The sequence below is a fragment of the Neovison vison genome, chromosome 3 (genome assembly GCF_020171115.1).
Source record: "Neovison vison isolate M4711 chromosome 3, ASM_NN_V1, whole genome shotgun sequence".
NCBI lineage: Eukaryota > Metazoa > Chordata > Mammalia > Carnivora > Mustelidae > Neogale > Neogale vison.
Window position 1 is genome coordinate 198,030,230 of NC_058093.1, and position 15,868 is coordinate 198,046,097.

Consider the following 15,868-nt stretch of genomic DNA (forward strand, 5'->3'; position numbering starts at 1 on the left):
GCCGAGTGATATTCCACTGTGTAGAGAAACCGCATCTTTATCCATTCATCTGTCAATGGACACTCGGGCTGCTTTCATCATTTTTTTTTTTTTTTTACTGTAGATAAAGCTGCTGTAAACACAGGGGTGCATGTATCCTTTTGAATTAGTGTTCTTGTATTCTTTGGGTAAATACCCAGTAGTGCCATTGCTGGGTTGTAGGGCAGTTTTTTTTTTTTTCCCAATTTAAAATCAATTACCATATAGTGTATTATTCATTTCAGAGGTCCAGACCTGTGATGCATCAGTCTTGTGCATAGGCTCATTGCCTCCCGTGCCCTCCATAACGTCCATCACCTGGTGACCCCCCTACCCCTCCCGCAGCAACCCTCAGTTTGTTTCCTAGAGTTAAGAGTCTCTTGTGGTTTCTTTCTCTGATTTGTTTTTATCTTTTTTTTTAAGATTTTATTTATTTGACAGAACACAAGTAGGCAGAGAGGCAGGCAGAGAGAGGGGGGAAGCAGGCTCCCTGCTGAGCAGAGAGCCCGATGTGGGGCTCGATCCCAGGGTCCTGGGATCATGACCTGAGCTGAAGGCAGAGGCTTAACCCACTGAGCCACCCAGGGGCCCCTTATTTTACCTTTTTGAGGCGCCTCCATTCTGTCCCCCAGAGTGGCTACGCCGGCTTGCGTTCCCACCAGCAGTGCGGGCGGCCCCCTTTCTCCACTTCTCGTCAACACCTGTTGTGCTTTGTGTTTGTAACGGAGGCCATTGGAGGCCATTCCGTTGGGTCGGAGGTGGTCTCTCACTGCGGCTGTGATGTGCATTTCCCGGATGCTGGAGCACCTTTTCACCTGTCTTTTCGCCCTTTGTATGGGGTGGGGGAAGGGTCGAGGTTCTTAGTCAGGGGCGCCTTGGGCCCTCATGGGGCATTTGGTGATCTCTGGAGACATTTTGGTGGTCACCACTGGAGGGTGGGTGCTGATGGCGTCTGGAGGGTAGAGGCCAGGCATGATGTCAAACGGCCTAAAAGGCTCAGCATAAGGCCTCCAACAAAGAATAATTCAGCCTCAAAGGCCAGCAGGGCAGAGGTTGAGAAAACCTGTGCTCCAGACCCTGCACGTTCCCAGTAGGGCTGAGCAGCCCTTGGGCCACACTTACCCCGGGAGTCAGCAGAGGTTGTAGGCAGACACCTCACTTTCCCAAGATTGCGAATATTTGAAGATCAGAGGGAGAAGGGGTGTTTTGGCAACGTGCTCTCTCTCTCTGCTAATCCTCTTCTTCGCAGAAGCACTCATTTTTAACCACAGTCTTGTCCCGTCTGTGGTGAAGATTGCAGGGAGAGGGCTGTGAGGGCGGAAACACAGGCTGTGCCCGTTCACGCTCAGGGAGGCGAGGTTGGATTTTTATGTGACAGACGGCGGGGATGAGGGTCGCAGCTGTACACCCTGTGAGGCTCCAAGAAGACTCACCAGTCAGTCTCTGGGCAGGAAAGACCTCCGTGGAAGGAGGCTGCTCGGACAGAAAGGTCAGGGAGGTCTTCTCAACAAAGCAAATTAATGTTACTCCCAAGTGGATATTTAAGTGCATTTTTTCTTTTTTTGTGATAAAATATACAGAACCTAAAACTTAACCATCAAAACTTCAGCTGCATTCAGTTGGTGCGTTTGTAAGTGTGTTTTTGGCTACAGGCCGTTACTGGTGCTCTAATAACGTCGATACGGCTGCCTATGGACTGTCTCCTCCCCTGGTCCCTGGGCCGGGCACTGAGCCATACCACCATCGAATCCTCCAGAATCTGACCACTCAATGTTATTGCCCCCTTTTTACGGATGAGAAAACCGAGAGCAGGCCAGTAGACCCCACACACTGATTTGATTCCAAAGCCACCCTGGTGTCACGTCGTGACTTTTGCAGTAAGAGCCGAACCATATCGGGGACATCTCTCCCTTCTCTGTGATCGCTGGATGCGTTGATAACTCCCAGGGCTGTGACCGATGGGTTCTGAGGTTTCCAGATCTGTATCGATAACAGTAGACTGGGGAGATACACATTCCTTTTGTTTAGATTACTTCTCTTTTCATCCCCCACTAATTTCGAGTTTCACAGAGAAAATAGAATAAATGCTAATATGTGAGCTGTCATCCTCTTCCTAATAATAAAACTCCCTGGTAAGTGAAAATCTCTGAGAAGTCACCCATTGCACATGGTAGCTGGAATGTACAGACAGACACAGACACACACACACACGCACACACACACACACACACATTATTTCTGGCTGAGAACCCACCCATCGGAAACACAAACAACTTTCATCATTGTAACGCACATCAAAGCTCTGATAGGATTCATTTGTAAAAAACGTATGTGTAGCATTTTGGTAACACGTCCGTGGAATGAGCTATGCTGTTGCCCAAGAGGCAGGTATGGTCTGACGGCAGGAACTCTGCTTGTCTGATTGTTTCCGTTTGCACACTGAATAATGTTTTGCAGCTAAGAATTTGCTGGTGAGAATCGATTCCATAAATCAGCCTATACCGGGCCTAGAGAACGAAGACGTGGACAAAGAGATTTTAGAAGACCTCCCCGTCAAGGTACGTCCGGCTCCTTCTCCTCCCTGGTGGGGTAACGGGAACTCCCCCACTTTGAGTCTGCATGACTGGTAGTTCATACGGGGAACATTTCTGGAGTAGAGACAGTAGAATCCTGTGCTCACGTCCCTGTAGCTACCTGCAGATTAAATGATTCACTAGAATGAGTCCCAGGACGCAGAAAATTGTTTATACACGCGATTGTAAGTCATTCAGTGAGAGGATGCAGAGTAGAATCAACAAAGAAAAAGGAATGTTGGGCAGAGCCCGGAAGAAAAAGGGGCCCGAGCTCCCGGGAGGGTGGCCTGGACGGGCTGCGTCTCCCAGCAAGGATGTGTGAGAACAGGTAGGACGTCACCCAAGCTCACCCGAGCTAACCCGAGCCTTGTTGTCCGGAGTTTCTACTAGGCATTCGCCCCGTGGGTGTGTAGGGCCCATCCTAGCCTGCAGGAGGTCGGGCTGATCTAATGGGATGAGGTCCCCAGGCAAACAGAAATGGGCATTCACCACCCATTATGCAGCTAGTAAAAACTACCCGGCATGACCCAGAGCCCCGGGCACAGAAACGCATGGCTATCAGGTGAGCTGTTCCAAAACCAGAGTTGATCACCAAGGAGCTGGCAAAGGACCCGCTTGAAAACCTTGGGAACGTGCAGAGTTTGGGCAACCCAGGGCTGCAGAGTTAACTGTTTATTTCACAGACCCCAAGGGTGGAGTTTAAAGCCAGGACATGAACATCTGGCCTGCTCTGTGCCCCACAAAATTCCTCTGATGTGCTCCACGCACGTACCCCGCCCTGGAAACCACATTCTAGCCTGGTTGTTGCAATTTCTAGCTTTGGGAAGCTCTGTCTGGACTTCTCCCAGGTCAAGTGTGGCTGCGTCGGTCAGTTACTAGAAGAGTCAGGCTGAGTGTTGAAGTCTGGGTGTGCTGTCACGTGCGTGTGTGTGCGCACGTGTGTGCGTGTGGCTCGCTAGTGCCCGTTTTCAGCCGGGGAGCTCAGGAGGCGCAGAGAGGAGGGCTCCGGTGTGCCTGAACGCTGGCTCGTCTCGGTGAGCGGGTGTCCGTCATTCTGACGCTCCTTTTGTCCCCCGTGTTTCAGAAAACCATTAAGCACACTGTGAATAAGACCTACCTCCATGTGTTGTGTACGCCTGTTCCCGAGGAGTTCCTGGACCAGAACGTGGTGTATTTTCTCAGAAATACAAAAGGTATATTTCTGGTGTGTGTGCGTGAGTGTGGGTAGGTAAGCACCCGGGTGTGTGTCTGTGAGATTCCTAAGTTTTACACTTTCTTGAGACTACGACTCTTTCCTTTCTGGACAGCCAGTCCTCATTACTTGTGGGTTCCATATCTGTGAATTCAGCTCCTTGCTCACACTTTTTTATAACCCCCAAATCAATCCTTGTGGTGGCTTGGGGTCACTGATGGATGTGCACAGCACGGGGAAACATTTGACTTTATTTTATTTTATTTTTAAGTAATCTCTATACCCAATGTGGGGCTTGAACTCATGACCCCGAGATCAAACCTTGCATGTTCTACCATCGGAGCCAGCCAGCCAGGTGTCCCTTAAGGGGGAAATGTTTGAGTCCCTGAATATGTGCGTTCTTGGCTGCAAGTGGACACGGGGACACATTTGAACTCTTGCAACAACCATCTTCATTGTGATCGCTTTAGTGCCACGGTTTTCACATTTTTTGGTGGTGCTTGTTGGTGATTTCATGGTTTCAGATGGCATCAAGCACAGTCCTGAAGTGCCACCCGGTGTTCCCGAGCCTGAGAAGGCTATGACGTTTCTTGTGGCGGACACAGGTGTATTAGAGACGCTTAGTTCAGGCATGAGTTAGTGTTGGCTGAGATCACCGTGAACGCATCAGCCGGGCACGTTAAGTAAGTTGTCTGCAAACAGAAACCCAAGTAGAGCCTGGTTTACAGTGTTGACGGGTGCAGAACCCAAATCCCTGTGGGTCCTGCGGGAGCCGTGGCTCGGTATTCGTGGATTCCTTGTTCGAGGTGACGTCGGGGAACAGAACTACTGTGACTAATGAGAACTGGCTGTGTAAATGTAGTCTTGGTTCTGCTGTGACAATTAAAGGGAGAGGGATGCCAAATGAGGGGACCCTGGATTGTAGGATGAGTTCTGGGGCTTTCTCCGTGTGGCCGTGTGATTGAAGACCGAGCAGTTGCTTGGAAGCCAGGTTCATCCCATGGGGTCATTTCTGGGTGGGATGTTTCCACCGTGCATTCCTGCATGGGTGTTTCTAGTGACCCTCCTCCCCCCACCCCGCCCCCAATCCAGGGGTAGTCACTCTCCTGTCTCCTCTGACCCCCTAGCCCTTCCTCCTGCCTTATTGAATTTGGGCTGACTCTCCACTCTTCCCGCCTGGGTTTTCCCCATTTCTTCCGCCTTTGCCTCCACATGCGGGCTGTGCATAGCTACGTTTTAGGATTCACCGTAAATTCCGGGACAAACATTTACGTGGCTTTCTTTTTTCTCTCTTGAACTTGGATGGTGTTCTGGGTGCACGGGCTATGAGCTGGGCAGCCACGGGGACCCCCTCGGGCTTTATTCCTGCTTGTTCTCGTCATCTCTGTGTCCCTACAGTCCGCTTCCATTGAGACCAGGCTCTTTCACATTCTGGGTTCTTATGTACCTTCCCTTTCAGTTTACTTGACTCAAGAAGAGTTTGATGTACAGAACTACACAATGTGGGTCCGAAGCCAGTGAAATGACTGCCTTAGTCACGCTTGTCCTGTGTGTGTTTTGTTTCCCAACAAGGTTGAGGAAAGAGCCCACGGGACCTTCAGTAGGTCTCTCCTGCTCAGTGGTGCTTGGTCCGGCAGAGTAAAGACGTGAAATAAAACCTGGCAGAAGGGTTGGCTGTCACCAAATCTGTCTTTAAAAATACCCGTAACTCAGAAGGGACTCTGATAATGAACAGGTGAGGTGTTGCTGGGAATGGGGACGCAGGCATAGCAAGGAGCCCAGCCAACATTTCTAGAAAACACGACTATGTCTCTCCACGGGTCTGGGTAGCTCCTGGGGCTGCTGGTGGCAGCCCGAGGGGACCCCAGCACGTCAGGCTTACCTCAGTGTCTCACGGGCCGAGGGATTCGTCCGACAAGACATCAGCAGCATGCTGAGTCTGTGTCTGGAGTGTTTCTGGGTAGCTACTCGGGAAGAAGGAGTAGAGTCCCAGACACTTGGGAGAGTTACCTGCCTGCCACGTGCCCACGCGACTCAGCCTCGCATTTGTTCCCACAGAGATGATCTCCGAGGCGACGGACATGAAGGAAGCCATGGAGATCATGCCCGAGACGCTGGAGTATGGGATCATCAATGCCAACGTGCTCCTCTTTCTGAGGAATGTCGTATGTCAGGTAACTGTGCACAAGGAAGGGATCTCGGAATTTTGTAAGGTTCAGGCCCTCTGGTTCATTTATGCCACACGTAAAGTTCAGGAGCCCTTCCGTCCCAGGGCCGTCGGGGGCCCCAACGGTAGAGCAGCGAGCAGCACGGACTAGATCTCGGTACTCTAGGAGCGGATACTGGGGAAAAGACTCAAAACAGATTCCTAACCTGGAAAGTATCAGGTGGTGACAAGTAGCATGAGTTCAGTAGACCCTAGTACTGTGAGAAACGGACTCTGTGTGTGTGCGCACATGTGTGTGTTTGTGTGTGCAGGGAGTGGTGGTAAGGGATGGCCTCATGGAGGCGGCGAGGTCTGATAGACAGTGAAAAAAACCCTCGTGAATAGACTAAGTCTTTAATGATAAGTTCCTAGGGAAGTGTAACAGGGTGGGGCTCAGGGGGGCCAGGAAAGGCCCTTCTGAGGTTGTGGCATTGAATTGAGACCTGAATTAGGTGAAGGTGTCAGACGTGAAGATCTGGTGGCGGGGAGGGGGAGGACTTCCTGGGCAGAGAAGGTAGCATGTGCAAAGGTCCTGAGGCAGGAGCAGACCTAGCCTGGTGCAGGAATAGAAGGAGGGACGTGTGGCTGGAGGGGAATGGGGAAGGTTGGAAAGGCAGGTAGTTGTTCAGCAGGGGAATAACATGATCAGGTTTGCATCGTTCCTCTGGCTGTTGTGTGAAACTTATATGGTGGGAGTGGGGGGCAGGGGCAAAAGCTGAAGGGAAGAGTAGACCAGTAGGAGGCCTGTGGAGGAGGATGGTTGTCTAGACGGGAGTTCAATCAGGGGAGGGGGTGGGAGGCAGGCAGTGTCAAGATGTTTTACTGGGGAGAGGACGCGTTGAACGTCACTGTGAGTGTGTGGTCTGCAGAATCCAGACTGAGAAACCGCATGTTCTGGGCTCTTCAGTCATTGGGAAGTAGGCATATGAGGTCTTAGACCATGAACCCAGGTTTCAGAAGAAAAGGTCTAGCTCAACCAACCAACCCAGGGGCATTTTTTTCATCATTTTTACATGGGTGAAGCTTTGTTATTATATTCAAGTGACTTCATAAATGCATGTTGCTGTCCTCAGCTGAATGTCCAAAGGACTGTGTCCTCAGACCCTCCCTTATTTTAGATTTTTATTGAAGTAAACTCTGTGCCCCACATGGGGCTTGAACTCGCAACCCCGAGATCAAGGGTCACACACTCTATCCACAACAGCCTCAGCCAGCCATGCACCCCCTCCCCTTCTCTATTGTAACCTCCGGTGAACCAGCCTGGGGCCGAGCGGACTGGCTGACCCTGGTTTTGTCTCTTGTTTGTGCCCTGGTTTGCGCCCAGCCGTCTTGGGGCCCCTGCAGCCAGAGGAATGCAGGATTATCTTCTGGGTGGTCACCTCGGGCTGGGGTCACATCCTTACCCTGGGATCATTTTAGGTCAAACATCACTTCTCTCTCCCTAGGGTCTGTGCTCTGCGCCGGAGCAGTTTCCACTTTGTAGTTCTGTCTGTGGCTCTTCTGATGGAATGTTCTGCCCCAGAGGCTGCCCAAGTGCGTGGTCTTGAACCTGACATGGGGTGATTTGTTTCAGGTTTTCATGCCGGCGCTGTCCTTCAATCAACACAAGGATGCCTCCCTGGGACTCACGTCGGCAGAAATCCCGGACTCTTTCGAGCACGATGCGGACCTCCCCAGCGTGCCCGGCGAAGCCTATCACAGCATTCAGCTGATACGGGATGAATTTTTAATGAACATCCAGAAATTTGCAGGCAGTATTCAGAGAATAATGCAACAACTTGAAGGTGAGGCTTCGTTTCGCTCGTGTTGAGGGAAGCACGATGGGTTTCCTTAAAGAAGGCAATTTCAGAGTCCAGGAGCCTTTTGTTTTCATTTATAATCCTCCATTCCTCCCTGGTCACCATACGATCGACCCTGAGCTGAGAGGAAGACCCAGAGAGGAATGACGGAGCCCTGCCCTTAAGGATCTTACAATCTGGGGGCACAAGGGACTATGGCCGAATGAGAACGTGGGAAAGAGATTTGGGCCTTGAGAGGTTTGGAAGAGGGAGACCATGTCAAAGAAGCAGGGAGAAATCCAAGGAGACTTCCTGTAGGAGGCAGCCTTTAACCTCTGAATGGACAGCAAAGCTTTGGTAGGTGGAGTTGGGGAGCCAGGGCATTTCAGGCAGCTGGAAGAGCCTAGACCAGAGAAGCGAGTTGGAAAGAGTGGAGTTTCCATGAACCGGGAAGGGTGGCCGGCTTGTCTTGGCCTAGTTAGCTTTGCGTGCAAGGCCAGAAACTGTCGATGGTGGGCCTGCAGCAGCTGCTGTTGGATCAGCATGTCGTCCCCTGGGGTGCATGGCACTGCGAGAGTCCCCGAGCCTGGGAGCGTGTGTGGCATGAATGGAGAACAGCGAGGAGGAGAGGCCGGCCGAGCGGGTTACACCGTGGAGGGCCCCCGCCCGCGACAGCCAGCACGGGCTGTGAGATGGCATCATGGTTCCAGGAAAACGAACTGTCCCCCTCTTTGTAGTAACACTGACTGTACCTCCACCACCTAGAAATGTTCTCTGCTGGAAACGAGAAACACCCGTAGAGATCCTAACTTTTGATAACATGCTGGGGACCTGTGTTTTTCAGATTCTACTTTAGAACTTTTGTTTACCCCCTCCCTCACCCTGCCCCCCAAAGCAATACTTCTCTCTCCATGTCTGTGTTTCCTTCACTGGGGTTTATAGCCTTCCTTGACCTGTCTGCCTAACCCTTCTCTCCCTGAGTTCGTGTAGACTAGCAGAGATGGGAAAAAATGTTTCTTCTAATCTTGGATATGATTTATGTGTCTTGTTTTTTCTTTTTTTTTTTTTTTAAGGTTTAGTTACTTAATTGAGAGAGAGAGAGCATGAGCGGGGGGTGGGGGCAGACGGGGGAGGGGGACAGAGAGACCATCTCTAGCAGATTCCATGCTGAACACGGAGCCCAACACCGGGCTTGACCCCAAGATCATGACCTGAGCTGAAACCAAGAGTCGGACACTCAACCAACTGTGCCTCCCAGGCGCCCCGTGTCTTGTTGCTGGTGTCAAAACATAGACGCGTGAACACGTTTTTGTGTTTTAGATAAACCGCTCGAAGGAAATGCACTAAAATGTTATCAGCCACTGTTGCTTACTCTAGGTCATGAGAGTAAGATGGTTTTCTTTCTTTTTTCCTGTAAGGAGAATGTATGACTTAGAAAAACCAGAAAAGCAGGTGAATTAATATTCTGTCACCTGGGTCGGCACATTGCGGCCCCTGGGTCACATCTCACCTGCTGCTCATTTTTGTGTGGCCTGTGGGCTAAGAATAATAGTCATAGTTTCCAGTGCTTCGATCTGAAATGATTGTATAAGGACCTACATTCTGTCTTCAGCCGTGTCTCTTGGTCTGCAAAGCTGCTAATATTTACTCTCTGGTACTCTTGGAAGAAATTTGTGGGGGCAACTAGGTCAACAGAGCGTGTGACTCTTGATCTCAGGGTTGTGAGTTCGACCCCCTTGCTGGGTGGGGAAATTATTTTAAAAAGTCTTTATTATCTATTTATTTATTGACAGAATGAAAAAGAGAGAGGCGGGGAGAGTGGAAGCAGGCTTCCCGTGAGAGCGGGGGTCCCGATGCGGGACTTGATTCCAGGATGCTGGGATCACGACCTGAGCTGAAGGCAGAGGCTTAACTGACTGAGCCACCCAGGCACCCCCTAAAAAATATAAAAAAAACTTAAACCAACCTATCCTGTGCCAATCCCTTTTTGTAATACCATCTCAAGGAAGAAATTTGTTTTTCTTTTTCTTTTTTTTTTTAAAGATTTTATTTATTTTATTTGACAGACAGAGATCACAAGTAGGCAGAGAGGCAGGCAGAGAGAGAGAGGGAGGAGGAAGCAGGCTCCCAGCTGAGCAGAGAGCCCCATGTGGGGCTCGATCCCAGGACTCTGGGATCATGACCTGAGCCGAAGGCAGAGGCTTTAACCCACTGAGCCACCCAGGCGCCCCGAAATTTGTTTTTCTTTATGGGACATTTATGAATGGCTTTTTGTAAGTTATTGGCTGTCCATTGAAAAAGCTCCTTTTTTTAACTTTATTTTTAAAAAGATTTTATTTATTTGACAGAGAGAGATCACAAGTAGGCAGAGAGGCAGGCAGAGACTGAGGGGGAGGCAGGCTCCCCGCTGAGCCGAGAGCCCAATGCGGGGCTCGATCCCAGGACCTTGAGATCATGACCTGAGCTGAAGGCAGAGGCTTAACGCACTGAGCCACCCAGGCGCCCCATATATGTTGCATTTTCTTAAAGGAACACATAAGGTTTTTAAAAAAAATTAAAACCTTTTTAATACGGTGTGTTGAAGAACGGTCTCTGCCTTACTTTCCTTATCGGTGTGTTCTCCCTGCTGGTGACTTCCTTAGTTCTCCAGCTCTTCCTTCCTCCCTCCTTCCTTCCTTTCTTATTTTTTAAAAAAGATTTTATTTATTTGACAGAGTGGGGTGGAGGGGCAGAGGGAGAAGCAGACTCCCCACTGGGCAGAGAGCCCGGTGCTTGCTCCCAGGACCCAGAGATCATGACCTGAGCCGAAGGCAGACCCTTCACCGACAGCCCCCCGGGTGCCCCTTTAACTGTTTCTACCAATCGCTGTTGCCACATCTGCAAAATCTATGCTTGCACTGCTGTTTCTTCTTAATTGCAGACATTAATGTTATTTCCTGGCAAGATGATAGGATTTCATCCACTCTCCCCAGCCCCACACTACCCTCCCACCGCCCCTGCCCTGCTGCAGCCAGCTCCCATCATACGTCCATGCTCTTCTTTTCATTAAGTCACAGAATGGGTTTTGATGTTACTAGGATAACCGGAATACCGTTTACTTCAGAGCACAGTAGGATCCTTTGGTGAACTTTCCTTTCTTGTACAGTTTCCCCTTCCTCTGCCAGCATTCCAAATTGCCATTCTTAAAATGTCTTATAAAAACACCTTGGACAGGGGCGCCTGGGTGGCTCAGTGGGTTAAGTCTCTGCCTTTGACTCAGGTCATGATCCCAGAGTCCTGGGATTGAGCCCCGCATCGGGCTCTCTGCTCAGAAGGGAGCCTGCTTCCTCCTCTCTCTCTGCCTGCCCCTCTGCCTACTTGTGATCTCCAAGTAGGCAGGTGTCCCCTCTTCTCTCTCTTTTTGTTTTTTATTTTTATTTTTTAAAAGATTTTATTTATTTATTTGACAAAGATCACAAGTAGGCAGAGAGGCAGGCAGAGAGAGAGGAGGAAGAAGCAGGCTCCCTGCCAAGCAGAGAGCCCGATGTGGGGCTCGATCCCAGAACCCTGGGACGATGACCTGAGCCAAAGGCAGAGGCTTAACTCACGGAGCCACCCAGGCGCCCCGTCTCTCTCTTTTTTTAATCTTATCTTTCCCATTTCTTTGTCTTTGTAGCCAGCTTTTCTGAGGAGTTCCTCAACTTTCTTCCAATGTTTGACTGAACTTTTCTACACCAGCTGTCACATGTCACATTTTTCAATTTTTAAGACCTTTTATTCTGTGACTGTCCCTTTCCCAAGTGTTTGTTCTGGTTTTTTTTTTGTTTTTTTTTTTTTTTAAGATTTTATTCATTTGACAGACAGTGAGAAAGGGAACACAAGCAGCCGGAGTGGAGAGGGAGAAACAGGCTCCCTGCTGAGCAGGGAGCCCGATGTGGGACTTGGTCCCAGGACCCCGGGATCATGACCTGAGCTGAAGGCAGAGGCTTAATGACTGAGCCACCCAGGTGCCCTATCATTCTGGTCTTACTTGATGGATGCCAGATGGTCTCACCTCCCTGACACTCATAATTGGGGTTAAAAACAAACCCTTTGCATTGTCTGTTTCCTCTGAGGTCATTGTTTCTGATTTATCTTGGCCTGTCTATTTCATGTTGGAGGTTTTTCCAAATTTCTGTTGAGCTCTGGGTTGTTTGTCTAATTTTTATTTATTATTTTTCTAAAAAAGGTTTTATTTTTTAAAGTGATCTCTATATCCAACGTGGGGTTCCAATACACAACCCTGAGATCAAGACCTGCACTTTTCCGACTGAGCTAACCAGGTGCCTTAATTTTTTAAATTGAAGTTATGGGATGTAAGTTCATCCCATAATAAATAACTTTATCTCTCTGACCCATATATTTTTAAAAAGATTTTATTTATTTATTTTACAGAGAAGGATCACAAGTAGGCAGGCAGAGAGAGAGAGGGGGAAGCAGACTCCCCGCTGAGCAGAGAGCCCAATGCGGGGCTCGATCCTAGAAACCTGAGATCATGACCCAAGTCAAAGGCAGAGGCTTAACCCACTGAGCCACCCAGGTGCCCCTCTGTGACCCATATTAACACTGTTCTAATGATCTACTTTTTTTAGTTGCATTATAAATATTTTATTTTATTTTATTTTTGTGAGAGAGAGCATGAAAGTGGGGAGGCCAGAGGGAGAAGCAGGCTGTCTGCTGAGCAGGGAGCCCAATGTGGGACCCAATCCCGGGACTCCAGGACCATGACCTGAGCCACCCAGGTGCCCCTGGTTGCATTCTAATAGAAGGGAAAGTACTACAGACAGGTCAGAACAGTCTTACTGGACTGATGTCTGGAGAGAAAACCTTGAATGTTACTGTCTGTAATCATTTACCCCCAGATGAGCGGCTAAGCAAGTGACCATTTCTGTTCTGCTAGGTGAGATCAAATTAGAAATACCGAGCATCAGTGTGGAGAGAGAGGTGTCTGACCTGGCCGCTGACCCGGAAGCTGTGGAAGCCTTGGAGCAGTGCGTGATCAGCTGGCTCAACCTGATCTCTGCGGCCATTGAGGACCAGCTGAAAAAGACTCCCCAGGTAGGTCAGGCGGTCCCTTTGCTCATTCTGGGGAGTCTGGGGATCTGTTTGACCCAGCCTCTGTTCGTACGGTTCTGTGAGCTCCTTAAGGATCAAAGCAAACACACCCACGATGTCGTTCTTGGGCTTGCTGACGTTCAGCATACTGCCAGACCACACTCTGGCCTGACAAAGATAATACCGTGTGTCCATCACAATGCTTGGGCGGCCAGAAACAGGAAACGTTACTCCGTTGGCTTCGACTGCCAGAAACAGGAAACGTTACTCTGTTGGCTTCGACTGCCAGAAACTGGAAATGTTACTTGGTTGGCTTCAACAAGAGACCATTTGTGGGCTCCCATAATTGAAAAGCCCAGAGGCAGGGCTGGTTTCAGGTATGGTTTGGTCTGGCTGCGTTTCTCTGGGAATCTCTCCTCTCCGTTCCATCCTCCTCTCAGATTGGTCGCCTTCACGGTGGCAACTTCTTCCATCCCCATGTCACGTTGCCTGGAGAAAGGCAGCGTTTCTGCTCAGCCTTCCTAGCCAGAGTCCTTGGATCCAGTCTGATCGGACCATCCTAGGCCAAGTGCATGGGTTGATCCCTATTTGGAGCAGCTGGAGAAGGAAACGCGCGTGTGTGCTTCATGCCAAGGATGACACTTTGTGTGTTCATGTCACTTCTCAGGGTAACGGTCCCCTGGCCGAAATTGAATTCTGGCGAGAGAGAAATGCTACGCTGAGCGCGCTCCACGAGCAGACGAAGCTTCCAGTAGTCCGGAAGGTCCTGGATGTGATCAAGGAGGCGGATTCCATGCTCGTGGCTAACCTGCAGCCGGTCTTGACCGAGTTATTCAAACTGCACATGGAGGCCTCTGACAATGTGCGGTTTCTGTCCACGGTGGAACGCCATTTCAAGGTACGCGGGCGGCCCGGTGCTTCGGAAGGTCAGCGATTGAGTTTCCTTTTGTAATTCTGTAATTCTGCGTTTAAACGACTGCAGCAACACGCATAGGATGGTGCTTGTTTTAACCCCTTGCAAGTGTGTAGCTCACACACGGTGCTGGGCACCCATCATCCTCCATGTAAGCATTTCATCCTCAAACATAAACCCTGACCCAACAGTTCCCTCCTCCTGGCACCCCGGTCACCTTGTTCCCACTCTCTAACTTCACCCAGTTTTGGTGTTTTCTGTAAGTGGGATTGTTGGTCTTGTGCACATAATAGACGACGTCCTTGTGATTTCCACCTGAATTCCCTGGAAACTAATGACATTGAACACCTTGACATGTGCTTCTTTCTTTGATAAAAATGTCTGCTTTAAACTTTTCCCCATTTTTGATGTAGTCTTATTGATTTGATTTAGGAGTTAAATCATGACCCGAGCCAAAGGCAGACACTTCACAGACTGAGCCCCCCAGGCGCCCCTCCCCATGGCTTCTTTGCCCACACAGCTGGCGCCAGGATGCCCCTGCGCTTCTTTCTCTCCACGTGGTACCTCATCCCCTGGGATTTCTCCACATGGCTTGGGTGTCTCCAGGCCTGGTGGCTTCAGGGTAACCGGGTCCAAGAGACCAGAAGCAGGCCAGCTGAGGGCTGTGCTCAGAAGGGGTACCACATTACCTCTGCCATATTCTGCTGGCTAAAGAAGTAGCAGTCTGGGGGGATTTGATGGGTGGAGAAGATGACCCCATCCCTTCATGGCGAGGGGGCGCAGTCAGGAGGCTGGGGCTGCCTTTGGAAAAGACCGTCTGCCATGTGCATCGTGTCCTGGGTGTGCATGTGTATCCTCAGACATAAACATACGTTCTTGCTCTGTCTATTCTCGCTCTCTAAATCTCGCGGTACGCACACTCATACTCTATACGTTCCTGCAAATTGCTTTATTTCCTTTCGTTGCAAATCTTCTCTTTCCACGTCCGTGTGCCCAGACGACGTCAGACTTCTTTTTGGGGGTGACACACTCCTCCCGTATGAGTGTATTTACTTTTGAATTAGGACGAGGAAGCTTCCCGCGTCCGTGTGGTTCAGTGACCTACTTGACCCAAAGGCTGAGGTTGCTCGTTCTCTCGGTCAGAACATCACACACGGCTCCAGCTTCCACGTGGTCTTGGAGACGATCCCGTCCATGATGAGCGCCCTGCGGATGGTGTGGATCATCTCCCGACACTACAACAAAGACGAGAGGATGATCCCGCTCATGGAGCGGATTGCCTGGGAAATCGCCGAGAGAGTCTGCAAAGTGGTTAACCTGCGGACTCTGTTCAAGTAAGAAGTTGGCGCGCCGAGGTCCTCTTGAGCTCTTAGCTGTCGGGGTGCCTGGCTGACTCTTTTTTTTAAAGATTTTATTTATTTGACAGAGCTCACAAGTAGGCAGAGAGGCAGGCAGAGAGAGAGGGGAAAGCAGGCTCCCTGCTGAGCAGAGAGCCCGATGTGGCGGGATTCGATCCCAGGACTCTGGGATCATGACCTGAGCCCAAGGCAGAGGCTTGACCCACTGAGCCACCCAGGCGCCCCAACATGTCTTGACTCTTGATCTCAGCCCAGGTATTGATCTCGGGGTCGTGAGTTTGAGCCCACATTGGGCTTCACCCTGGGTGTGGCATCTACCTAAAAAACAAAACAAACAAAAAAAAACAACAAAAAAGGTCTTAAACAGCTTTACTGAAATCCACCCATTTAGAATGCACAACCCAGTGGCTCTTCAGAGTCCTGTGTCCGTCCTCGTAATGGATGGTGGAATACTTTTCTCAGTTTGAGGAGGAGCCCCATGCCTTTGAGCCGTCCCCTCTGTCTTCCCAAGCCACCTGGCCCTGGGCAACCACAGATCTACTTTCTGCCTCGATGGCGTTGGCTCTTCATACAGACGGAGTCCCCCAGCGTGGGGTCTTCTGTGAACGTCTCCTTTCACTCGGCGTCGCGTTTTCACAGTTCGCCCGCGTTGGGGCGGGTGTAGGCGCGCCGCCTTCCCCTTTATGGCCCAGTAATAACCCTTTGTGGGGATACATAGGTTGTTTGATTTATCTTAATTTTTAAAAATGATTAATTG

At 50.1% G+C, this 15,868-nt stretch overlaps 1 protein-coding gene across 1 annotated transcript in view; it reads left to right on the top strand.

Moving 5' to 3' along the window:
* DNAH10 (dynein axonemal heavy chain 10) overlaps window positions 1-15,868 on the top strand; it is a 136,186-nt gene that overhangs the window by 3,134 nt on the left and 117,184 nt on the right. Inside the window, exons 3-9 of the mRNA XM_044244403.1 lie at window positions 2,476-2,576; window positions 3,676-3,784; window positions 5,842-5,957; window positions 7,563-7,773; window positions 12,686-12,843; window positions 13,508-13,738; window positions 14,897-15,087. Coding sequence (XP_044100338.1) covers window positions 2,476-2,576; window positions 3,676-3,784; window positions 5,842-5,957; window positions 7,563-7,773; window positions 12,686-12,843; window positions 13,508-13,738; window positions 14,897-15,087 — 1,117 coding nt within the window. The remainder of the gene's footprint in view (window positions 1-2,475; window positions 2,577-3,675; window positions 3,785-5,841; window positions 5,958-7,562; window positions 7,774-12,685; window positions 12,844-13,507; window positions 13,739-14,896; window positions 15,088-15,868) is intronic.